Source organism: Protopterus annectens, chromosome 1.part0 (genome assembly GCF_019279795.1).
Source record: "Protopterus annectens isolate FY-2018-M chromosome 1.part0, PAN1.0, whole genome shotgun sequence".
Lineage (NCBI taxonomy): Eukaryota > Metazoa > Chordata > Ceratodontiformes > Protopteridae > Protopterus > Protopterus annectens.
In genome coordinates this window covers 1,668,104,467-1,668,132,258 of record NC_056725.1, presented here as the reverse complement: position 1 = coordinate 1,668,132,258, position 27,792 = coordinate 1,668,104,467, and the positions used below count along the sequence as shown (strand labels likewise).

General features: G+C 38.8%; 1 protein-coding gene across 2 annotated transcripts in view; it reads right to left on the bottom strand.

Annotated features, from left to right (window-relative positions):
• Positions 1–25,459, bottom strand: part of LOC122801826 (C-C motif chemokine 20-like) — a 124,842-nt gene extending 99,383 nt beyond the window's left edge. Inside the window, exon 1 of one of the 2 annotated variants that reach the window (XM_044071473.1) lies at positions 25,218–25,459. In XM_044071473.1, the coding sequence (XP_043927408.1) occupies positions 25,218–25,275 (58 nt within the window). In that variant the 5' untranslated portion in view covers positions 25,276–25,459. The remainder of the gene's footprint in view (positions 1–25,217) is intronic. The other variant, XM_044071463.1, reaches the window with a different exon arrangement.
• Positions 25,460–27,792: the final 2,333 nt, after the last annotated feature.

Sequence of the window (27,792 nt, the reverse complement as noted above, 5' to 3'; positions counted from 1 at the left end):
TGTTTATGTAGGATATTGTAAAATATGCTTTAGTTTTTATGTCGGGAAGACTAATAGAACATTTAGGGAACGAATACGAGATCATATGTATTGCTTAGCCAGATGTCAACATTATAGTGCAATAGCAAAGCATACACTTTTGAATGGTATGGAGCATGAATTTTTATTTCAAGTTTTGCATGTTCAGGGCATTAATGCAAGGTTAGGTGATATTGTTAACCAAACAGAGTTAGCTGAGTTGAAGTGGATACTTCGGTTAGCAGCGCATAGGGGGAGGGGTCTAAATGAGAATGTTCCCTTAAAACCTATGCTTAAAAATAGACCCGTTAAGTAATATATTATGTATTTTCATTGTAGATTTTTATTATAGATTTTTATCATATTTATGTGCTTTCTATATTTAGTTTTGTTTAATTAATTGTATCAATGAATTAATCATTTATTGCTTAATTGAAATGCTTTTTAAACTGAATGTTGAATGCTCAATGATTACGTCTGAGGAAGCGGAAGTAATTGTCCGTGAAAGCGCTAACATTCGAATAAACTGGTTGTTTTTTGCTAAACTTGTCTACTCAAGTGCTTTTTCAACTCTTGGCTTACTGAATCATTGATCTTGGATTATTTTTGAACAAATCTAGGCTGTTTCTTCCACGGAACTATTGGGTTGATTTTATATATATATATATATATATATATATATATATATATATATATATATATATAATGTTAAATACACAATAACCATTGCATAAATATAAATAATAAATAATACAAGCTATAAAGACCAAGCTTATTACAGTACTAAAAAATATATTTCAAGACATGTTCAGAGAATACATATGTATACATATAAAAAAATAATCTTTCTAAAGCTTTTGATTTTAGAAGGCATTTGATGGAACACATTTTATTGAGGCCAGGATAGATATGGGCATTAGTCTGGAGTTGCCATATTAATGAAACGTGTTCCATCAAATGTCTTCTAAAATTAAAAGCTTTAGAAAGATACTTTTTTATATGTATACATATGCAAATATGCATTTTCTGAACATGTATTGAAATATATTTTTAGTACTGTAATAAGTTTAGTCTTTATAGCTTGTATTATTTATTATTTATATTTATGCAATGGTTATTGCGTATTTAACATTTTATATATATATATATATATATATATATATATATATATATATACATATATATATGTATGTATATATATATATATATATATATATATATATATATATATATATATATATACATTTTTAATCAATATGCTTTTATAGTAATTGACTCTGGTATATTTCTTTAAGCATCAATCAACTTGATTCATTAATTGATTTATCTTAATTAATATGCTTTTAAAATGATTGCATTCTGGGAGAAAGATGTCTGAAGAAGTGGGTTCAATTTATATCCTCAAAATACTGAAATGTCAAAATTCAGTATATTGAAGCTATAAAGTCGAATCTTTAAAACATAGAAAACTCAAAACCGTGAAATTCAAAATCTCACACACCAGAAATTTAGAATTTTGCGGTACTACTGCACACACACACACACACACACACACACACACACACACACACACACACACACACACACACACACACACACACACACACACCATCCTCCCCACACACAAACACAAGCTCTCTACTACATAAAAGTAGGGAGGCAAGCCCCCATGCACCCACCATGTGGGGTGCTGTGCCCCCACACCCCCCCTACTTAAATATTCTAACTCCAAGGTCATACTACACACAAACACAAACAACACCACCACACAAGCTACATTCTGCTCACACACACATACATCACAGCAACAAAACACACTAACACACACCACAGCCCCTACCCAAATCCCTTAACACACACACACACACACACACACACACACACACACACACACACACACCTGAATCCGTAACCATAGAGGAACCTCAGAAGTGCAAAATTCAAAACCTCCAGTGTGACGATTGGGGCAAGATGGGTGAAGGCTGCCAGCCTAGTCAAATAGAATTTGATATCTAATTCTGGCATTTGTAAATAAATGTAAAATACAGGCATGTTTTCTTGATAATAAATGTAAAATACAGGTATGTTTCTTGAGTGTAAAGAAAACACTGTAAAATGTAAACTTCAAGATTGTTACAACATTGTCCCCTTGCTGTAAAGAAAAAACTAAGTCTAGCCTTTCAAATTTGTCTTTTGAAATTGAAATGATTTTATGACATTCTTTGATCTTTAAAGTTGGTTCCGGTCAGACTGGCTGAAGACATTCTGTCTATTGTGTTAACTAAGGACTAATTGCAACTCAAGTTAGATGCAGGTAGGCCCCCGGGGTTAAATGGCACACTTAGCATAGGCTCAGTTTTGAAGCTCAGAAGGGCCAGGTTATAGCATGTCTCATAACATTTTCATCACTTCCAATATTGTTTTTTGCTTATTTAACACATTTGACCCAAGTCACTAAGCAGCTGACATTTATGTGCATCACAACATCTATTCCCAAGACCAACAAAATAGCACTACATTGATTCTCATATTACACAGGACTGCTGATCTTAAACCCACTTGGACCACACACAGCCTCTATTTATATTTCTATTTGTATTTTTATCAAAACTTTTTGGATTACCCAAGTTTTTAATCCCATTATAACACCCACTTGGTCTACCAGTTATGTGTAAACAACGCATATGTTTATTTAATTTATGTACATTTTAATTATTTGTTTGGTTATTTGCCCTTAACATTTTCAATTGTTGTTTTAATGCAACTCAGCTCTAACCAAGCATGTGACTAATTAACATCTCTATTTAAACAGTCGCCTCACTGTAGGCAACTGTTTTTGACTTGAAAAAGCTTGGTATTTTCCAAGCGAAAGCGCTTGTCTGATTTTGCTGTTTTGTACCAACTGACTTTGGATTTTTACCACTTGGCAACGGAATAAAGGACTTACCTTTTTTACGAACTATTGTCTTCATTTTGCGGTCCTGGAACTACTCTTCTTGGTGTAATCAGTTTTGCTTTCATTTTTCTAAGGACTAATTGCTAACGTGTATATGTGAAATGCCTTTTATTGTTGTATTCTCCTGTGCAGGTGTTAGCTTGCTAAATAATGTAAATGGAGCTTCTATTAGCCTGGGAACTCAGAGCAGGTGTCAAGATGATGCAATATGAATACTGGGAAAACCTAAGTGTCAAAAATGATGTAATCTGGGGAGGACCCAGAGACATGTTTGTTAGTAATGTTTAAATACTATTTCTCACAACAGACCAGGAGGCATTTTGATCTTGATATCCAACTTACCAGCACTCTGCTTATGCTCACATGTAAGTTTCTAGCACTGTGATTTCTTGTAGGAATAGTTAAAGCTAGTGAAGATTAATTAGGTATTTTTCTTTGAAATCAGACCTGTCCTACTGTATTATTTTACGTTTCTGTGTGATCTGTGAACTCTTAGATATCTCTGTGGTGTAATAGTTTTGTCTTGTGTTTTAATTATTTATTATTAAATATTTTTAAAACCTTCTACCTGTGGCTGCTTTATGTAGAGATAAGCTCTCGAGTACATTGAATATTTATAGAGGTTACTGTAACAGGCCACTCCAAAGTAAGCCTTGACTGTTAGTCATACTACCATTGGATAATAATATTGCACAGTAATAATTAGACACCCTTTTAAGGACCTTTTAATAGCTGATATTATTAACTGGGTGGTGGCAGTAATTACTACCGTATAGCCTGGGTAAAGGGGCACAGCTGGAGAATCTATGTCAGCCTTTCCCAGGAGTGTTTGTGAAGTTGTATAAATACTTATCTCAAAGTGTGTGTGTGTTGTGTCAGCTACTTGGCAGGGACACAAAGCACTGGTTAGACAAAGAGGGTACTGGAGGTTTTAGCTTGCCCAGTTAGGCTGAGACCTGGACCCTATAGCTGTGCCAGTGGGGAGTCTTATTGGGGACCTGGTGAGCAAGGGAGCAGCCAGTCCCAGGCTGACTATGATCTCTGTGTGCACTTAAGGGAAATTGTACTTTACTGTGTGTATTAGTTATCCTTTTCTCTTTTATGAGTCAACCTCCCTGGTGTTAGTGGTGAGGATTAATTCTCCTTGATTGCTGAGCCAGGGCATGGTCATCACAAGTGTTTGGCAGTGGTGGGATCTACTTCACATACTAATTGGCTTGTAGTGGTATGGGTTGAGCGAATTCCTGTAGCTTATGTACAGTGATCTCTAAAAGTGTTTTGTACTCTAAAACAGCCATGCAGTATATAAACAAGAGTTCAGATCACAATTGTTTTATTTCTTTTGTTAGCTTAATGTTAGTCAGGGTGAGGAGGCAGCATGTCAGCAGAAGAGTATGGAAAGCTGACAAGGAACCAGGTGGTGGAGATGTGCCAGGGTAGGGGACTGGCGCATGGAAACCTGACTAAAGCAGACCTGATGGCAGTCTTGGTTACAGCTGCATCAGAAAACAGCAGCCTGGAGGACAATCAGACTGACAGTGGAGATACAATATACTCAGAGAATGGACAGCTCAACATTTATGCAGTGGACTTAAAAATCCAGCTGGAGCTGAAGAGACTTGAGTTGGAGGCCAGGCATATGGAATTAGAAGCAGCCGAGAGAATGAGAAGTCTAGAAGCTGAAGAACAGGAATGGCAGAGAAAGCATGAGAGGGAAATGCTGTCACCACCAGAGTCATGGAGGTAATGGAGAAGGGAGTAACTGGACCTCAGAAGCACAAAATTTCAGTAAATTTCTTCCACAGTTTAAAGAGGGGGATAATTTTGATAGCTTCATTCATATGTTTGAGCGGGTATGTAAACAGTATGAAGTTGACCAAGGGCTCTGAGTGTGGTTCCTGACCCCCTTACTCCATGTTAAAGCTGTAAATTCTTTAGAAAAAATGCATGACACTGACTGTTTTGATTATACTGCTGTAAAAAGACATTTATTAGAATGTTTTAAGCTAACACCTGAAATGTATAAGAAAAAGTTTTGTGAGCATAGACACAAGGCAGATGAAAATGTATGTGAATATGTTGCTGAACTGAGCACTTATTTTCATAGCTGAGTGAGTGGGTGTCAGGTCACCACTTTTGAAGGTCTGGCAGATATTTAGGTAAGGGAACAAGCCCTTAGCACTTTGCCTGAGGACATGAGGATCTGGTTTGCTGAAAGACAGTGTTCTACTTCAGTGGAGTTGGGGAAGAAGAGCGACCTATACCTAGCAAGCAGGGCAGCCCTGCACAGGAAAGGGACCCCCAGTACTGCTCATGGGACTAAAGGAACCCATGGTGGGCAGCACAGACTGCCCCAACAGAATCCACCAGTAGCAGGGGAAGCCACTAGTCCAGGTACACGTCCAGGACCTAGGGTTAAATTATTTGAATGCAACCAGTGGGGCCATGGGGCATACAGATGTCCATGGAGGCAAGGTGAGGAACCAAAGGTGAGGGAGCCAGTAAGTGGGAAATACAAAATGCCAATAATAGGTTGTCTTGAGACAACAGGGGTATGGAACTACCATCCTGCAGATGTTCTGAGAGGGAAGGATTTGGATGAGGCAGTACTATGTACTTACGCAGTTACATGCAGTGAGGCTAGGAGACAAGCATGTGGGTCTGGTAGCCTGGGGGAGACCCAGACAGACTGCATACTTGCAGCCAGGACTGCTGAGGTGGATACTTCAGGGAGTGAGCTACACTGTAGCAGTGAGACTGAATGTGAGAAACAGCTGCTTGTGGGTACCGATGTTCCCTTGGACAGGGTAACTGCAAAGAAAGAGGTGAGTAGTAGTACCCAGGCTGACAGTGAGGCACCGCTGTCAGAGGATGCCAGACTTCCTGTGGAAGGGGAGCTGGGAAGGGTTACAAGGAGAGACTTGAGACAGGCTCAGCTCTCAGATCTTACATTGCAAGGCCTGAGGCAGGTAGCTAGGTAGGCACCTGATTCTCAAGGGAAGGGGGAATCTGTATACTGGAACAAAGGGTTACTATACAGAGAGTGGACCCCCTGAGGGAGGGCTAGAAGGTGAGAGAGTACAGCAGTTGGTAGTGCCCAGAGCTTACCGTCTGGTGCTTCTAGCCATAGCCCATGATATTCCCTTTGCAGGTCATATGGGCATAAAATGTACAAAGGCATATTATGCAAAACTTCTATTGGCCTGGAATTTCCAGAGATGTAACAGGGTACTGCAGGACCTGTGAGCAGTTCCAAAAGGTAGGCAAGGCAGGAGACAGGGTGAGAGCTTTTTTGATGCCTTTGCCTGTGATTGAGGAGCCATTTCAGAGGGTAGCAATGGATATTGTGGGTACTCTGAGTACTCCAAGTTCCACAGGGAAAAAGTATATCCCAGTGATTGTAGATTATGCTACACGATACCCTGAGGCAGTGGCTTTGTCCTTCATTGAGGCCAAGAAGGTGGCAAATGCTTTGCTAGAGATTTTCAGCAGGGTAGGTTTCCCAAAGGAAATACTGTCTGATAGAGGTGCCAGTTTTATGTCAGACCTGCTGGCTTGTCAGTGGAAGTCCTGTGGGGTGAAGCACATGAAGACCACCCCCTACCATCCCCAGACTATTGGTCTTGTTGAGGTGTTAAACTCTACAATCAAGGCCATGTTACGGGCATTTGCAGATCAGTTTAAGAGAGATTGGGACAAATATATGCCCCATCTGTTGTTTGCTTACAGAAAGGTTTCCCCAGGAATCAATGGGTTTTTCACCCTTTGAGTTGCTGTATGGGCATAGGGTGAGGGGATCTCTAGATTTAATTCAAGATGAGTGGAAAGGTGAGTGTGAGTCTCACAAGGAGTCTGTTGTGGCATATGTCCTGAACCTCAGGACAAGGCTCAGGGAACTCATGGGCTTGGCCGAGGAGATACTGGCAGAAGCCCAACAACAGAAAAAGGTGTGGTATGACAGGAATGCTCGAGCTTTAGAGTATGCTGTAGGGAAGCAGGTGATGGTTCTCATTCCTGTCAGACACAACAAGTTGCAAGAAGCTTAGGAGGGACCCTACAAGGTGGTAAGAAAGGTATGTGATGTTAACTACATTGTGGAAGTGCTAGGCAGATGGCAGGGGCACAAACTGTACTATGTTAACATAATGAAACCTTACCATGATAGGGAGGCCCTTGTGCTGAGCATTTGCAATGGATTGCAGGAGGAGTCTAAGGGAGATCTGGGGATTGATCTCCTCAGTGAGGCTTGGGCTGACACCTCAGTGGAAGGGGTAGCAATGTTAAACCAAATGCTGTGCACGTGAGTACTGCACGGCCGGAAAGTACCATTCAACAAACACAATTGGCCAGCAATATTAGCAGTCAAAATGCAGTCCAAAATCAATAGTGAATAAATAAGACTTTATTTGCATTTATAAACAGACCGGTTTTGGCAAATTCATACCTTCTTCAGTGTTAGACAAACGGACATACAGAACATAAATGACTATACATATTTATACATCCTGCTAACCAATGAAAACACTGGTATGCTCCTGTCATTCATGAATAATACATGAAATGTCAGAACTAAAACAGAGACCAAGGCAACTATTCAGACTCATATCAGGATATCATAAAAACATTTAACATATACTTGACCTACAATAAGAGTAGCATATGTAAAAAGATAAATGTATGCACTTATACCAAACACTTAAACATATTAATAATAATTAGACCACTATATATACACACATATGTAAAGTGTAAATATTTTAACCACACATAATAGATCCCAACTGATGAAGATCAAAACCCAACTATGGCATGCATAGTTGGTAACCAAAAGAACTAACATATATCATTCCTCATAATAAATGTGGTAATTAAAGTATTAGCAGGTATATTGAATCAATAATGAAAGTGATAGAACCGTACTATACCTGACACAACTGATGTTAACCAATACTATAGCAATATGTCCTTCCCCATAAAAATTGTGTCCCAGCAGCTATCTCCTACCCAGCTTTCTGAGAAATCCGAGCAGTGTTGCAGGAATTTGGGGGTGTGTTCATTGGAAAACCAGGGAGCACCCACTTGGTGCAGCACCAGGTGGATACAGGACCCCAAAGGCCTATCAGGCAGGCCCCTTATAGGGTGCTTGAGAGAGTCAAACAGACTCCTAGGGAGGAGGTACAGGAGATGTTGGAACTAGGAGTAATTCAAGAGTCCAACAGTCCCTGGGTCTCACCAGTAGGGTTGGTGCCAAAGAAGGATGGCAGCACCAGGTTCTGTGTGGATTAAATGAAATTAAATACTCACACAGAGGCAGATGCTTACCCCATGCCTAGGACAGATGAGACCCTAGAGCAGCTAGGTGGGGCTAAGTATCTTACAACCACTGATCTTATCAAGGGTTACTGGCAGGTGACCTTGACTCCCAGTGCTAGATAGAAGTCAGCCTTTGTGATCCTTTTGGCTTGTATGAGTTCACAAAGATCCCCTTTGGGATGAAGAATGTCCCATCAACTTACCAGAGGCTGGTAGATCATATCTTAGCAGGAGCAGGAGGGTTTGCCTTTGCTTACATGGATGATATTGCTATCTACACCCATTCCTGGCAAGAGCACCTTCAGCATGTCAGGGAGGTGCTGGGCAGACTACAGAGGGCAGGGTTGACCATTAAGCCGAGCAAATGTCAGGTGGGTATGGCAGATGTCTCCTACCTAGGACATAGAGTGGGGAGTGGTAAGATAAGGCCAGAACCTGCCAAAGTGGAAGCTATTCAGGCATGGCCTGCACCTGTTACCAAAAAGCAGGTGAAGGCATTCTTGGGGACAGTAGGGTACAACAGAACATTCGTTCCCAATTATAGTACCACAGCTGCTCCCTTCACAGACCTGACAATGAAGAACAGGCCAGATAAAATAGTGTGGACCCCAGCATTGGGCAGGCATTTCAGAAGCTTAAGGAAGCTTTGGGAGGACCCCCTGTGTTAGCCAGTCCAGACTATAGCAAATAATTTGTTGTGCAGGTGGATGCTTCAAACTATGGGGTGGGGGCTGTACTTAGCCAGATTTCTTCAGAGGGAGAAGATTACCCAGTGGTTTATCTCAGTCATAAGCTCCAACCCAGGGAGGAATGCTATGCAGCGGTAGAAAAGGAATGTCTAGCCATAGTGTGGGCACTACAAAAACTTCAGCCTTATCTGTATGGAAGAAACTTCACTGTGTTGACAGATCACAACCCTCTAACATGGTTAAACAGAGCCAGTCAGCAAAATGCCAAGTTGCTAAAATGGAGTATGGGGTTACACGCATATGATATATCAGTGCAGCAACGTAGTGGGCATTGTAATGACAATGCAGACGGGCTCTCAAGACAGGGAATAGGGTGAGGTACACCCAGATAGACCTGACACTCTCAAGCGATTTTTCTCAAGGGGCACTTGAAAAACTTGCTTGAATTCCCCGAGGGGGAAGAGATGTGACAATTCGGGAGAGAATGGCGAAGGCTGCCAGCCTAGTCAAATAGAATTTGATATCTAATTATGGCATCTGTTAATAAATGTAAAATACAGGCATGTTTTCTAGATAATAAATGTAAAATACAGGCATGTTTCTTGAGTGTAAACAAAACACTGTAAAATGTGAACTTCAAGATTGTTACAACATTGTCCCCTTGCTATAAAGAAAAAGTAAGTCAAGCCTTTCAAATTTGTCTTTTGAAATTGAAATGATTTTATAACATTCTTTGATCTTTAAAGTTGGTTCAGGTCAGGCTGGCTGAAGACATTCTGTCTATTGTGTTAACTAAGGACTAACTGCTAGAGTGTATATGTGAAATGCCTTTTATTGTTGTATTCTCCTGTGCAGGTGTTAGCTTGCTAAATAATGTAAATGGAGTTTCTATTAGCCTGGGAACTCAGAGCAGGTGTCAAGATGATGCAATATGAATACTGGGAAAACCTAAGTGTCAAAAATGATGTAATCTGGGGAGGACATAGAGACATGTTTGTTAGTAATGTTTAAATACTATTTCTCACAAGAGACCAGGAGGCATTTTGATCTTGATATCCAACTTACCAGCACTCTGCTTATGCTCACATGTAAGTTTCTAGCACTGTGATTTCTTGTAGGAATAGTTAAAGCTAGTGAAGATTAATTAGGTATTTTTCTTTGAAATCAGACCTGTCCTACTGTATTATTTTAAGTTTCTGTGTGATCTGTGAACACTTAGCTATATCTGTGGTGTAGTAGATTTGTCTTGTGTTTTAATTATTTATTATTAAATATTTTTAAAACCTTCTACCTGTGGCTGCTTTATGTAGAGATAAGCTCTAGAGTACATTGAATATTTATAGAGGTTATTGTAATAGGCCACTCTAAAGTAAGCCTTGACTGCTAGTCATACTACCATTAGATAATATTACACGGTAATGATTGTACACCCTTTTAAGGGCTTTTTAGTAGCTGATATTATTAAGTGGGTGGTGGCAGTAATTACTACTGTATAGTCTGGGTAAAGGGGCACAGCTGGAGAATCTGTGTCAGCCTTTCCCAGGAGTGTTTATGAAGTTGTATAAATACTTATCTCAAAGTGTGTGTGTGTTGTGTCAGCTTCTTGGCAGGGACAAGATGCACTGGTTGGACAGAGAGGGTACTGGGGGTTCTAGCTTGCCCAGTTAGGCTGAGAACTGGACCCTATAGCTGTGCCAGTGGGGAGTCTTATTGGGGACCTGGTGAGCAAGGGAGCAGCCAGCCCCAGACTGACTGTGGTCTCTGTGTGCACTTAAGGGAAATTGTACTTTACTGTGTGTATTAGTTATTCTTTTTCTCTTTTATGAGATAACCTCCCTGGTGTTAGTGGTGAGGATTGAGGCTCCTTGATTGCTGTGCCAGGGCATGGTCAAATGCCTTCAAAAATTAAAAGCTTTAGAAAGATGATTTTTTTATATGTATGCATATGCAGGGGTTGGGAAGGTGGCCTAATGGTGAAGGCGCTTGCCTTACAAACACAAAGTGTGGTGTTTGAATCTCAGAAGGGATAATTGGCTAGGTGTAAAATGGCTCACAAGAGCAGTTAGCTTAGTGCTAATCTATGAACATATGCATTTACTGAACATGTATTGAAATATATTTTTAGTACTGTGATAAGTTTAGTCTTTATAGCTTGTATTATTTATTATTTGTATTTATGCAAGGATTATTGTGTATTTAACATTTTATATATATATATATATGTATATAGATAGATAGGGTCTATATTAGAACACCAAACATTCAAAATGTCAAGTGTTCTAAAATCGACCCATTTTCAGCGAACGCTGAAAATATCGAGGAAACAGAAAACCAAATTTTTTCCAAGGGAAAGACTTGGGTTGTCCGTTTCTGTTGCTTCTGTATTTTCAGCTCTCTAGTGGAAAGTTACGAGTTAGGTTCAGGTAAGTGTACATTGTGTGGACGTGAGGGTTAGAGCGGGTTAGGTGAGTTAGGGTTAGGGCATGGGAGAGGTGACTGTGCGATAGTGACGGACCTTAGGGTTAGGGTTTGGGTTAAGGTAAGTGGATAGTTAGTGGTGTATGTATAGTTTAGTGTGGGGTTAGGTGTAAGAGTTTAGGTATATGTGTGTGGATTGCTGTTTGTTTGGTGTGCTTGTGTTGTGCGTATGTGTTTTGGAACAGCAAATTGTTTCCCTAGGAAAAAATTCCCTGTTCATTCGATATTAGAACACTTGACATTTTGAATGTTCGGTGTTCTAATATAGACCCTCTATATATCAATATATATATATATATATATATATATAGATATGTATATACATTTTTAATCAATAGGCTGTTATATTAATTGAATCTTGTATATTTCTTTAAGCATCAATCAACTTGATTCATTAATTGATTTATCTTAATTAATATGCTTTTAAAATTATTGCATTCTGGGAGAAAGATGTCTGAAAAAGTGGGTTCACTTTATATCCTTGAAATACTGAAATGTCAAAATTCAGTATTTCGAAGCTATAAAGTTGAATCTTTAAAACATAGAAAACTCAAAACCGTGAAATTCAAAATCTCACACACCGGAGATTTTGAATTTTGCGGTACTACTGCACATATACACACCATCCTCCCCACACAAAAACACAATCTCTCTACTACATAAAAGTAGGGGGGCAAGCCCCCATGCACCCACGATGTGGGGGGGCAAGCCCTCCACACCCCCCCTACTTAATTATACTAACTCCAAGGTTGCGCTACACACAAACACACGCACAACACCACCACACAAGCTACATTCTGCTCGCACACACCACAGCCCCTACCCAAAACCCTTAACACGCACACACACACACTTACCTGAATCAGTAACCATAGAGGAACCTCAGAAGTGCGAAATTCAAAACCTCAGGTATTCAAGGTTTTAAAATTCACGCTTCTGGGCTTTCACTCTTTTCAGGATTCCACTTTATAGGCTCAAAATACTGAATTTCAACATTTCAGTATTTTGAGCTTCTAAAGTGAATCCCTGAAGAAATACATGAATTTGTCTGTATGAAAGTGCTAACCAACTAAAAACTTGTGTGGATTTTACCAGTATCGCCATTTTTTGGAGACCTCGTGTTTTATGTAAGAGAAGAACAATTCAGACAATGTCCCCGCTCTGCTGTGCACCAACTTGCCTATGAGCACTGACATGCTTTCAGAGCAGCATGTAAATGTGGCAGTCTGTGAGTGAAAAGTATGTAAATGAAGTTCATGCACAACCTTGTGGATTATTCTGCATGTATTCTAGCTTAATATGGTTATTTATTGCAAGGTTGTGGGAAAGCAGTGTCGAAAGTGTGCAAGTGCCTGCAAAATTTAGCCATGTGCAACCATTCTGCTCTATGGGACTGTCTGAGCAGGGAAACTGTGCTTCTTTTATAATTGTCTGTACTACGTGCCTGTGCAGGTTGGTAAGGCACCCACCCGAAGTGCTTTTGCATGCATATTAGCTGCTACTGTGATTTACTGCCATGCAGTATGTGCAGAACTATTTACCATATAATTGCCGAACAGAGGAAAGCAGCATACCAGAACAGCATGGCTTGTACTGCTCAGCGATAATAATGTGCCTAGATATCCTTATGGATGTAAGGTAATCGGAAAACAGTGTTTTACAATTCTGTCAAAAAAATAAGCATTATGCAAAACATCAGTGCATATATTTTTTATTAAATTAAGTCTGACGTTTCTGAATATTATACCTACCTCTTCACTGAAATAAAAATAGTCTATAATTAAACTTAACTTCTTTCTTAGGATGGAAAAGACAGAAGGCAGAGTTATAAAATATTATATATTTCCTTGATAGCAGAATCATAATCAGCTTCATTTCTTTCCTAGGTAAAATGTATTTTCTGAAAACAAATACCATTTTTAAGAGATGAAAGTCTACATAATTTGAAAACAGAATGCAGGAAAAGACATATAAGGATGATAAATTACATCTCAAGGAGGCAAACTGTTGGTTTGCACTAAGGACACATCTCTCTCTCCTTTTACTTTCCAACAGTTACCTTCACCAGTTTACTTCTCTTGCTTTTGTAGTTATCTTTACTAGTTAAATTGTACCATTTTTAACTATCAAATATAAATTCTTCTTTAAGAAATTTTAGAAATGTCTTGTTAAAATCTATTATTTTGTTTTCCAAAATGTAACATCAAGAAGCCCTTCAATCCTGCAGTGTCTGATAACCAGAATTATTAAGGAAGTTAGATAAAACTAATGTCTCTGCTGGAAATTAGCAGAGGAAAAGTGACTGCTACCATCACCATTAACTTTGTATCACTGAGCTATTTGCAGAATTTAGAAAGATAAAATCATATCAAATACTGATCCAACAGTCATCCACACTAGCTGCTGAAGTGTGGCACAGCGACAATATCTCAACGGTATCACCCAAACGGAAAAGAAAAAGTCATTCATGTACTGGCAACTTTCACTAACAAGCAGAAGGAGAGGAATAAAGGAAAAATATAATTAATCCAGAGTAGGTTTAAAAAAGAGCAAGCAAGGAATTAATGCAATATATTTACACTTTATACCTATATCTATATCGGTATCTATATCATAGGTTCATGGGTAAGTACTAGGCTACCTGCCATTGGGGGCCATTTTAAGCCTAGCCATTTTCCCTTTTTGTGTTCGAAATAAAATATCCCATTTGATTAAAGATTGGCCTTACCCATCCCATTGTGGATAATTATATATTACACCTAATGAAAATAACTGGGATTATACCATAAATAATTTGAGGGGATCCATGTACAGGACAAAGCATTTAGGAGATGCATTTTTCCATTAGTAGAACAGGGGACAGTCCTGGGGTAAATTTTCTGTTTCCCATTTATTGATCCAAGTTGCCCTTTAATATGGACAGGAATGAGTTTTGTTTTATATGGATGGGGAGTCTATTCCACAGTAGTGGTATCCTCTGCGAAATATACTTGCCCCTCCAAACTTTTCTGTTGATATTGCAGAAGAGCTTTATTTCCCTAGACTATTTCTGATGCCATTTGACTTGCTGATGTGCAGTAAATACATCAGTAATGGGTCAGAGGATGCTTTGTATGCTAGACACAGGACATCTGTTAGCAGTCTGTAGGATAAAGAGTACAGTGACAGGGCTTTGAGATGGTCCATGTAGGACATGTTGTTTAAGCCTTGCATTCCTTTAGTAAGGTATCTCTGTGAGTGTTCCAGTTGTTGCATATGTCTGGACAGATACAGGCCAAAAGGGACATTATATTCAATGACTGGCATAATAAGGGCTGAGAAAATCAATGTCTATATTCATACATACACACACACACACACACACATATATATATATATATATATATATATATAGCATATACTATATATATATATATATATATATATCTATATCATATATATATATATATATATATATATATATATATATATATATATATATATATATATATATATATATATATATATATATATATATATATATATATATATATAAAATATAATATCATAATTTGTATGTATGTCTGTCTATTTATATATATATGGGATAACTTAATGTTTTTGAATGTCACTTTGGCTGACATCTGTTTATTTGCCATAATTTGGTTGACTAAGCTGATGGTTGACAGGTATGTAAGATCGCGCAATGTTCAGGGTAGGGGAATATGCTCTTTCCCTGACATTGTGCAATCTCAGAGTTAGCATATATAATTAGCAAGGGGTGTTGAGCACCCCCCCATATGGGGGAGCTACAGAGGTGCTTGCCTCTCTGCAAAAACATTTTTTATGTTTTATTTTTGCATGCATTTAGGCTGTTGCTAGGAACATGTTGGTCCACTTCTTAATTTCAAAAGATCACAATCTCGAGGTTGTAGAATTTTGAGAGTAAGAAGTAAAAAAAAAAACAACTGCTAAAACCATGTTTGCACCCCCCACACCCCCTGCAACTTAAATATACTAACTCTGAGGTCACGCTACAGTGAAGAGAACGGTAATGTTCCCATTCCGTACTGTATTGCGATGTACATCAACATTCTCTTCACTGTACAGCGATATCGGAGTTAGTATATTTAGGTTGCAGGGGCTGTGGTGGGTGTAGGGGGACTTGCTCACCTAAAAAAATATGGTTTTAACACTTGTCATGTTTTTTTTTTTTCTTCTTACTTTTCAGATTTCACAGTTTAGAGATTCTGGGTTCAATATTCTGAATCTTGAGATTGTGATATTTCGAAATTAAGAAGTGGACCCATAGTAGCATGTAGCAGTGTGCTGATATTTGGAATGTCAATGTTTTCTGACTGACATTGTGAACGTTGAAATTTGGGTCAGTCAGTCGATGATATTCAGACCCATGTGTATATAAATATATATATATATATATATATATATATATATATATATATATATATATATATATATATATATATATATATATATATATATATATATATATATATATATATATATATATATCTACACACACACACACACACACACACACACACACACACACACACACACACACACACACACACACACACACGCACACACGTGTATTATGGAAGGTTGGAAGGTTGGATGGGTACTGGGTTGACATCTGTTTGGTCAGTGCCAGTTGACCAAAACAGATGGTCAACATGTGCAAGAATATTCTCTTTCCACAGGGACTGTGTGATAGCGGAGTTGGCATCCATAATTTGTAGGGGCGTGTGGAGCACAGCCCCCCACTTGATGGATGCAGGGGTCTTGCCCCCTTGCAAAAACATTTGTTACTGGTTTAGCCTGCTCCCAGGTAATCCTCAGAGCATTTGATCTACATGTTTTTATACTGACATTACAGATATCAACACAAGCATTTGAACAGCTGTATATATATATATATATATATATGTATATATATATATATATATATATATATATATATATATATATAGATATATATATATATATATATATATATATATATATATATATATATATATGTGTGTGTGTGTGTGTGTGTGTATATTTAAACAGCCATCCTCTGAATATGAGTAAATGAGCAATGACCTGTTTTCTGAGACTTTAAGACACTAGTGTTTGAGTCATAATGGTTAGGCAATATAATAATAAAGCATTGTTATTGTACTACATCACCTTCTTGACTAGAAATTCATGACTGGGGTATGAAGATGTTTGAAAAGCTGCTTCTGGGAACCTTTATTACAACACCTTTTGTGACTGAAGAGAAATTACTGATAATTGCTGATACATTGATCCCACTTGCTAAAGAGCCTCTCAACCTCTTTAAAACAATTTGAACCGATATTATTAAAGATGTTTGTAGTTTTTGAGCTGTGAAATTCTTCAAGATGCTGATTCTGTTTTGTACTTCATATATACCAGTATCCCTGACACCATAATATCCTTTAAAACACATGCTCCATCCCTGAGCAACTACTCCCTAGTTGCATTTACCATTACCAACCTCAGTGCATAACAAACGTGCTATAGTAATATTCACACCTCAGTCTCAGAAAAAATATTAATAACTTTAAGGCTTACCTAGCAATCACTGCTATGTCCTCAGTTCTGAAGCATGCTTACAAATACCGTTAAAACATTGCAATATAACTTGTGACAGAACTTACCATTCCCCATAATCTCCCAAACAAATGACTAACAAAAGTGTTAAACATAGTTCTAAAACTCAGATACCAAGCCCAACCTAAATGGAAACAATTTCCAGGTAGATGGGAGGGTCAATATAAGGTTCTTAGTGAATGAGTTAAAAGCAATGTTTGGACTGGAAGAAACAGACTGGAAAAACCCTAAAACAACTTGATGGTTTCCTAAAATAGTTGTCAAGACAGTGGCAAAATGTCAAATGACAATGCAGGTGGATAATGTCTAATTGTTAAATGATAACAATTGTGCAAAGATGTGTAGAACCAGCATAACAAGGCTCTGCTCGACAGTGGCACAGGAAAATAATTTTCTTGGGTGGCAAAAGCCAGGGTACCTTTTTGGCTGGGGTTATAAAGGCCACAGGGCCGATAGCCTAGTACCTACCTATGAACCTATGAAAAACAACAAAAGTTCAATAACCTGGATGAGGTTAAAGAACAGATGGGAAGACATTCTTCTCAACTGTCCGGATTTTTACAGACTATCCATATTTTTGACTCATATATTTGGTTTGTTCTTCTTAAAATGTTTGGCTTTCTGGCAAATCTCTGATGACTGAAGTCAATAAATAATGAGAGACATTTGAGATTCAGATTTTATATCCTTTGGAAAATGCATGTGAATGCAAAACCTGTTATTCTAGGAAGTTACTAAGTTTGTAAAAAGGAATATTTAAAATCTGTTTCTGATTTTGCCTGCCCCCCCCTCCCTATTATTTTAGTTCTGTCCAGATTTCTTGTACTTACAAGTTGAAAGGTATGGAAGAAGAGGCTGAATAGGTGGGATGACTAGAGGTGGGGTGTGGGGGAGGGGGGTATTGGAGATGCTAAGAAGGGTAATAAGTTTTTTCCTATTTGCAATCAACAGATGCAGACATATCATAGAGGGTGCTTCAACCACAGTAGGTTGGAAAAAGATGGGTGGGTGATGACAGTAAATTCTGGAGGTATAATCAAAAGACTATATGCCTCAGCCATATGTTCTGGGACTGCAGTTTAGAAATGTGCCATGAGTGGAGTAGTTTGGACAGGAAATAGAAGATAGACTGAACTTCTGGTGCATAGGGAAAGCCAGACAGTTGCCTGAGATGTCTGAATGGGAGATCAAGGAAAGGTTCAAGGACATTGTTGGCTGATATCAGATACCTGCAGTGGGAACCAACAAAGAAAGTTTACCAAAATGGATTGCAAAGTGTTTGTAAGCTATTTTTAATTTATAGAAATAATTAAAAAAAATATTTACATACAAATATTGTGAAACACACACACACACACACACACACACACACACACACACACACACACACACACACATATTAAACCAACAAAAAGTTTTTCAAATCTTTCAGTTTACACTAGTTCTAAGTTTAGATAGTGATTAAGACAGAGTGCAGTAAACATTCCCAATGTTTCTAGGACTGCCACCACTGCTGGCATGGACCCACGCTCCATTGTATACACTGAATGTCTCAATGAAGTTCTGATATAACATAATTACCAATTCATTTTGACATGTGTCATCAAAATTGTTAAAATATATAGGAAAAGATGTGAGTGGAAAACTTTCTCTCTGAAGCTTGTCTTATATCCAGTTATATCCTGATCATCACCAACATGGGGACTCTATGCTCCAAACCAGAAGTGTATCCCTCACTGGATATTCACATCCCGACCCCACCCCATGCCCAGAAAACCACAGTGAAAAACTTCTCTAAAGCAAATTTCACACTCCTCAAAACCAAGGTGGAATCCTTCAAAGCCCCCGGGCCTGTGGATAATACGGCCCAGACTGCAAAATCCTTTATAAACGCATTCTATGAACACCTTCAGGAATGCATGGATAATGCAATCCCAAATAAAACCAAGACCCAATCCTCCAAAGGCAGATGTCCTGTCTGGTGGACCCCAGCCATAAACAAACTATACAATAGAAGGAGGAAGCTACTACATGATAGAGCAAAATCCCAAAAAGGGAAGGCATCTCTGATCAGTATTAGCAAAAAACTACAGGCACTGATAAAATCGTCTAAGGCCAGCTTCAAGAGAAAAATTGCACAGGACACTAAGGATAATCAGAAGGCTTTCTTTAGTTATGTTAGGAACCTGGGTGGGAATTCCCAGATATGCTCAGAATTAGTCCAAAATGACAAAAAATACACCGAACCCACAGACATTGCCAACATCCTAGCTGACAGGTTCAGCACAAACTCCCCCCCCCTCCCCACCAAAAGGGCTAATATCTATCCCAGCAGAGTGCTGCCCCCCTGACATCTCAGATGCTCAGGTAAGAGCTGCTCTCTCCAAAGCAAGAAACACAGCATCAATGGGACCAGACGGTGTCCCAGGCTGCATCCTACATGAACTCCAAGAAGAGCTAAACCCAAACCTAAAACTACTGTTCAATCTCAGCCTTACTACAGGATATGTACCCAAAGAATGGTGTACAGCAACAGTGGTCCCTCTCCACAAAGGTGGTAGCTCAAAGGATCCTGGAAACTATCGCCCCATAAGTCTCACTAGCTTGGTCTGCAAAGCTATGGAAAGGATCATCATGGACCTTATAAATAAAGATATTGGGGACCTGCCGACACTGGATCCTACCCAGTTCAGCTTTGTTAAGGGCAGATCCTGCCTCTTGAACCTGGTCAATTTCTTTGAAACAGTCACCAAGGCCATTGACAAGGGGAAGGTGGTCCACACAGCCTACCTGGACCTCGCAAAAGCCTTTGATACAATACCCCACTCGGGCATTATAGATAAGCTCACCAGCTTAAATATAAACCCCTATGTCACTAGATGGGTTGCAAACTGGCTCAAGGACAGAACCCACATGGTTAGAATAGCTGGAGCCATGTCAGACTCCAAACCAGTTACAAGTGGCATCCCACAAGGCTCAGTCCTGGGACCTCTCTTGTTCGGTATATATTTCTCGGAGATACAGGCCAACATGGAAGGACTGTGGCTGACCAAGTTCGCAGATGACTGCAAACTGGGTGCCATAATAGACTCTCCAGCCGACACAAGCATCCTCCAAAAGGGCCTCATAGAAACAGACAACTGGTTCCAGAGCCATGGCCTCAAGCTAAACGCCAAAAAGTGTATAGTCATCCCCTTTGGCAAAAACAAAGTGCCCACAAATTACCACATAGGTGGTAATCCATTAAGTACAGAAGAAGTAATTAGGGACCTGGGGACCCAAGTTGATAGCAATCTCTCATTTGACAACCACGTGGCCAAAGTGGTTAGAAAAACATTTTATATAGCCCACCTAATCATGAAGGGATTCACATCTAGATCAGGGAAGGTCATCGTGCCTCTTTACTCATCCCTCATCAGGCCCATAATTGAGTACAATGCCCCTTTTGGGATGTACCTTACCAGACACCTGCAGCAACTGGAAAGACCCCAAAAGTACCTCACCAAGAGGATCAAGGGGCTCAAACAGATGCCGTATGCTGCCCGGTTAAAGAAACTCCAGCTCTACTCAGTGGCATACCGCCTGCTCAGAGGCGATCTGTGCCTGACGTATAAAGCCATGTCCAACCCGGAATTAATGGACATGCTGCACCTCAGAAAATCCAAATCCCATCGAGCTATGCGCTCAAGGGACTTGAACCTCAGCACTGAAATAAATAGGACATGCTGGAGGGACAGATTCATAACCCAGAGGCTCCCTTTACTCTGGAATAAAATCCCAGTCCAGGTTAGGCAGAGTCCCTCATTGACTCTCTTCAAGAGGAATCTTGATGAGTGGATGGGAGATCATAGGTTTACCAAGGGTATCACTTCTGTGTCACTGTTAGACAGAGGCACAGTATACTAACCTTGAAAAAGGGCATAGCAAAATTAATTTAAAATGGGTGGCGAAAGCCATACACACTCTGGCTAGGCTTATAAATGCCCTAGGGCAGATAGCCTAGTATGAACCTATGAATCTATGAACAACCCTGTAGTTCATAATGGCTGCCATCCATTTCCCACACAGATGGTGTATATGTGATGCTGTGTACAAGCTGTTCAGCTTCCACTTGAGTCCTGAACTCTTCATGGTATTTAAGTTACCTCTGTGTAGCACATGTTTGCCACCATTTCAAATAAGTTCAAGTTACTTTTATAAGAGTTTATCATTTCACTCCTACAGTATATCAGGTGCATTTCAGACAATATGCCTGAATGGGGTCTATATTACAATGTCAAACTCACAGGACTTCGAATGTTGTAATATCGAACCACGAAGATCAAAACTCAGTAATTACAAAAACACAGAACAGCGATTTTTTTTCCCAGGGAAAAAAATCGCTGTTCCGTTACAAAAAAAAAACAAAAAAAACACTGAACACTTTAAACTTAAACTAAAGTGGGGGGCTTCACCCCCCCACACCCACCAAGGTGGGTGCTGTGACCCCCACCCCACCTCTACTTAAATATACCAAGTCCAAGATTGCACCACAAATAGCAAAGCCCTGAAAACGGCCCACCAATTTTTTTTCCCTGTGAAAAAAAAATGGTGTGCCATGGCTTTGCTATTTTCGTATTTCGGACATTTGTGTTCGATATTACAACGTTTGAACTCCTGTGAGTGTGACCCACCTGAATGTGCACAAGCTATTCCTTTAAAGGTTTCAAAAAGAAAACAAAAGGGATACACTGCACACTTCTAAAGAATATGAGTGTTAGTGCATCTCCTTGTAAGGACTGGGGACATTATCATACTTACTGTAGGCCCTTTGAAAATCAAGCACTATGTTTTCTGAAAGACAGGAGATTGTTCTAATAAGTTCAGTGTTTGCCGTTTTGGGGGCTGCATACTGAGAAACTGAGTGAAGGACAGGACCACACATCATATCAGAGTCTCTGAATTAGTTTTTATTTTGTTCAGTAAGAGAACGATAACAGTGGGCAGGATTAAAAGCTGCATGCAGGCCATTACTCCTTCCTAGCACACGGACACTGCAGCTGGTACACACTGACTCATTGCCTGGGTCTTACACATTATGTGTAACTTCTTTTACTGCTTCTGTGCACAGTACCTTATGTCCTGTGCCAGGTACATATTACCATATCATGTACTGGTGAACTGTTTGGGTAATTTACACCTGGAATATCATGAAGCACAATATTTCACTTTTGCTATAAAATATCATTAGGTGGCAGTAAAATATTTACATGCCTTTTTTACTTGAAAGGCATGTACTTGCTAGCATATTATAATAAAAATAACTAACACTTAGAATGCATAGCATCTTAAATCATGCACGTCTAGTGGTGATGCAATAACTCTGTGTGCGCTCCACTTGAAAGAATATCAAACAGGAGTGCAGCAAGTAATTTCCATTTTGTACTCACAAGCTCTTAGTACTACCCCGTCCACCCCAGACACCTATCACTTAAAAATGGATATATCTCTCAAAATGCTGCCCCCCAGCACTTAATAATTATAAGTAATATTTTCAACTGTTCCCCTTAAAACTATTAATGATATTGTTTTAGATTAACAATATTGCACTTGTTGTTGGAAGCATTCATTTAGACAGTTGTAGACATAATATGACCTGGAATAAAAGTCATATTGATGTGATACTCAGAAAAAAATGTACTCACTAGAGTACAAACAGTATGCCTGATATCAAATAATAAATAGTGTCACCAAACATTGAGAGTGCATAACTGCAAGTACTCAAGAATGATATTTATAGTTGTGGAAAGCATAGTTTTTGGTATGCAAAATAACCAGATTCTCATGAAGTAATTTTGTTATTTTCACAAAGCAAGACACCCTCATGATAAGGTCAAGAGTGTTAATATCAGTGTAACATCTAACTATAATGATGCATATATAAACATAGTGAAAATAAGAAGCAACAGAAACACAGACATGCTCCTATAGTTTGGCATACCTGACAAGGGGAAACAACTGTTCACCTACTATGATAATCTACTGAGGTCAGTTCAGAGGATTATTATTACTTTATCATAATACCTAAAAGTAAGTCATAACTCAGGGCCAAGAGTTTGCAGATTACAGATTTTTTTTAGAAAGCATATAATAAAAAACGCAAATGTGTATATACACACACACACACACACACACACACACACACACACACACACACACACACACACACACACACACACGCACACACAATATACCTCTCAAGAGTCTTTATTTCTACAAGAACAACAATAAGATATCAGGCCTTATCAATGTTTCTATGGTCTCCCAGACAGGGTTCATTTACAGGAATGTATATTTACATGATGAACTTGGACCATCAGCTGAACATGATGTATAGGTGCTATGAACTCATAGGCTATAGTGGTGACACAGTTTACAACTGCATGTCATTCTACCTGACATCTTCCATTGGGACAGTTTACCTGAATGAATAACTTTGATTTTTACCAGCACTATAGAATTCAATAATATCTACATTTACAATAATGTTTCCCAGTTAAACTGAGAAATAACTAGGGAATGGTATATTTATCAATTGCAATGGAGGTATCCTAATAAAGTGAGGATCTTCAATGCATTTACATCATTCCATTAGTGTGCATTTAACTCAGTGACACCATACAGCTGAACACTAGAAAAATATATCAATCATAGTAAAATCTTTTATTTGTAAGTTACATTTAAATGGTGCCATTGTTCAGCTACAAACACATTGAATGTTACATAAGAGTAAATGCCAATTTATTTATTTATTTATTTACTTTATTTTATTTTACATTTGTTTACCAGGATGGTCCGACTGGATATATGTCCATTTTCAGCGGAGGCTCGGGGAGAAAAGCTCCAAGTTAGTAGACTACATTACATTAGTAACATTTACAAATTAACAGTTTACACTCTTCAGTAAGGTTACAAACATTTATAGAACATGGTAGGCAGCTGAGAGTTTCACACAGTGAGCACAATGAATTACAAAATCCTAAAACCAAAAAGACTGAAACAACATTTTCCTATAACATTAAAAAAGAAAATCCTCAGGAAAAATCTAGCCCACTTTTTCTGGGACATCATCTCACTAGACCTACATTAGCCTGAACACACGTTATTTCATTAAAATGATAGTTTACTGTAGGCCACTTTTTTCAAAACCTGCCCATTCTCCAAAAACAGTACATCCCTTCTGTTGTTATATTTAAGTTAGGGGGCTGTGTGTTACAGTTGGTGCAACCCTTTGCAAAAATATATTTCTTAGGTATGTTTTAAGTAGTGCTTTCAATGAAAGTGGCTTGACAGAAGAAATAATATGAATCCTCTTAACATATCAACCCCTTTGAAAACATTATATCTAGTTAGTCACTTTTTGAGATTCAGTGTTTTCATATTAAGTTTTAAAAGGTGCACCACAAAATTCACATTTCTACCATTACTTTATGAAAAATGATGATATGAGCTTTAAATTATCTTATATCATCTTTTAGATTATTCGGGTGATGACTGCAGATGTTGAGGCTAATTTCTTGTGATTCTATAGTTATATTTTACATTATTGCAATTTAGCAGCTGAAAAAATTGATCACAATTATCATACAATATCAATAAAGCAAGTCTACTTGTATTCTGCTAGGTAGTATCGTGATAAGTTAGTAATAGCAGTGCAGATAGATAATGCATTTTATAACATTATTTCCTGGTTGATTGTGTTTTGCTCATTGACAAGTTGCTCATTTAAGCTGCTTATAACAAGCAGTCCTAAATAAACTGGTAACAGCACCCCCATAAAAATGCTGATAGGCTGGATGACCACTTCAACTAGAACCATTGTTTCTCCTTGATTTCTTTGTAAAGTGAGGATATGCTTGTCCTGAGAAAAGTAACACTTCAGCTTTCTCCTTTGCCAGGATGTTAACTTTACTTAGCAGCAAATAAAAAAAAAATTTGCAAGCATTATCAATTTCAAAAAAGCTGATAAACATTTTAGATGTCAGTTTGTTTTCATGTTTCTGCTTTATTTTTCTGTAAATAAAACAAAAAAGCTACAATATAATCTGCACAGTATATGATACAAATATGTAAAACAAATGAAATAATAAATTAATACTTACGTATTTTATACAAGACAACTATGCCAAGACAAAGAAAGATAGCAAATGACAGAGCCATGTTTGTAAAGGTGTTCTGCAGGCAGACATTCAGATAAATAATATTAATGTGCAGACTTGTTAAATATTTTGGTGGTCACAACATTTCCTGCTGTCTGGTTAAGCATCATCTCTATGCAGTTGCATATGGGAAAAAGTGGTGAACATATCATGGTTCAAAATCACTCTGCTTTGTCTGTCTAGGGCCAAGTTTGACTATGATCCACCTCTGACTTTGTGCACACTTGGTTGATATGAAATCTACAGAACTGTAACCACCAAATGTTGCAACCACTATCTAGATGAGTCAGAGAAGTGCAGTGAAGACAAAAGAAAACATTCTAACTCAAGAATTTGTCCAGAAATGGGGGAAAGGCAGGAAAACAAACAAACAAACAATAAAAACAATAGTGCTGGCTTACCACTGGCCTCTTTATTCTGTTGGACTGAACCTCCCTGAATCTCCTTCCACATGTGTTGATAGTCATGCTTTGAGGGTGTAACAGTGTTGAGGTAAAAAAAAAAAAAAAACTTAAGGTCTACTACTCCTTCACAAACAGGGACACACACACACGCACACATGCACACACACACACACACACATACACACACACACACACACACACACACACACACACACACACACACACACACACACACACACACACACACACACACACACACACACACACACACACACACACACACACACACATATACATACCCAAACATACACATACGTACACACCTGACATTTACAGGAAACTGCTCATTTAGAAACTTGCCTACTGAAGGATCAGGTAGGCCATGTCACTTCTAGCCATTAACATAGCGTTAGATTTACAGCATAAGGAAATTAGTGTTTTATCTCTCCTTTTATCTTCACAGTTACCAGCTGGCTATCATGCACTTGGTTAAATATAGTTACAAAGTGTTTTTTGTTTTTATATGCATATGCATATATGTATATATATATATATATATATATATATATATATATATATATATATATATATACATATATATACATATATATATATATATATATATATATATATATATATATATATATATATATAAAATGCACTTGGTCAAATATAGTTGCAAAGTGTTTTTCAAGTCCCCCTGTATAAAACCCGCTTTAGCGCGGCTTTGCGCGATTTTGCGCATAGCGCAGCATCGGGCAGCGCCGCTTAATTGGGTTTAAACCATTCTCGGCTCCACAAAGTCTGCTCTTCACTTTTTCCCTTAGAACTGATTTAGTTCTCATAATAAACACCCTATTCCCACTCTAAAGCCTGGCACTTGCTCACTAAAGCAATTATATAAGTCAGCACTAAAAAATTAAAAGCACTACACCCTCACAAACTCCCCTTGAGTACTTTGTTCCCCATTGGCCCTTTTTTTCAATTATAAAGGAATTCCCAATACTATTCTAGCATGTCCAAAGGTCAGTTGTCAATCTCCTCATCGGTCCAGCTGGTGAATCTGGGAATCTTGAGGCAATGTTACAACTGTCTCATGTACACAGACAACCCTCTCCTTCTCCCAACAAATTCCAACACATGTGAGAGATGCAACCATATAGCCAAACTGGAGGCTAAGCTCTCTCAACTCAGTACTGGCGTAACCAGTCAGGAGGAGAAGGAAACCACACTCACTACAATTCCAGTCTCACATAGACCTACCACGACAGCAAACCAAACACATAAACACACAAAAACATACTCAGAGGCTCTAAATAAAAATCTGCCTAAGCAGCAGAGACCTCCAAAGCAGACACCCAAGCAACCGCTACCCCAAAACAAAACACGTGCAACACATAGCTCACAAAGCCAGTGTGCCGAACAGTCACAGCCCTTAAGGCTAAACAACACACCTGATACACTTGGAATAGGTGACTCTATCGTCAGACACACTGATGTCCCGCTCACCAGGCTGAACAAGGAGAAGGTCACGGTGAGCTGCCTGTCGGGCGCTAGGATCCGCCACATAACACAAGCACTCAGGTCACTCCACGGCAAGTACAAATATGACTCAGTCATTGTCCATGCTGGTGTGAATGACCTGAGACGTACCTCCCTGGACTACATGAAAAGAGACAGAGGAGCTCTCTGAGCATGTGGCCCAGGCCGGTATGACCCTGACCTTGAGTAGCATCTTACCCTCACCAAGAATGATGTCACAATATGAAGACAAGATGATCAATTTCAACAATTGGCTTAAGTATTGGTGTCATTCAAAGGGGATCCAATGCCTGTCTGCCTGGGATGACATGCTCGACAAGCCACGATGCTTCGCTAGGGACGGCTTGCACCTGTCACCCCTGGGCTTTCAGATATTGGCAAAGGCTCTTGCCACCCCCATAGTGCCTTTTTTAGGCAAGGCTCAAAAGACAAACCCACCTCCATAGGTATCACAAGAGATAAGAAACTAAGAGTAATGCTACTCAACGCCAGAAGTCTAAACCTCAAGATGCACGCACTCGAAACTCTCCTTAGCATGGAGAATATCGATATCTATGCAGTAACAGAAACCT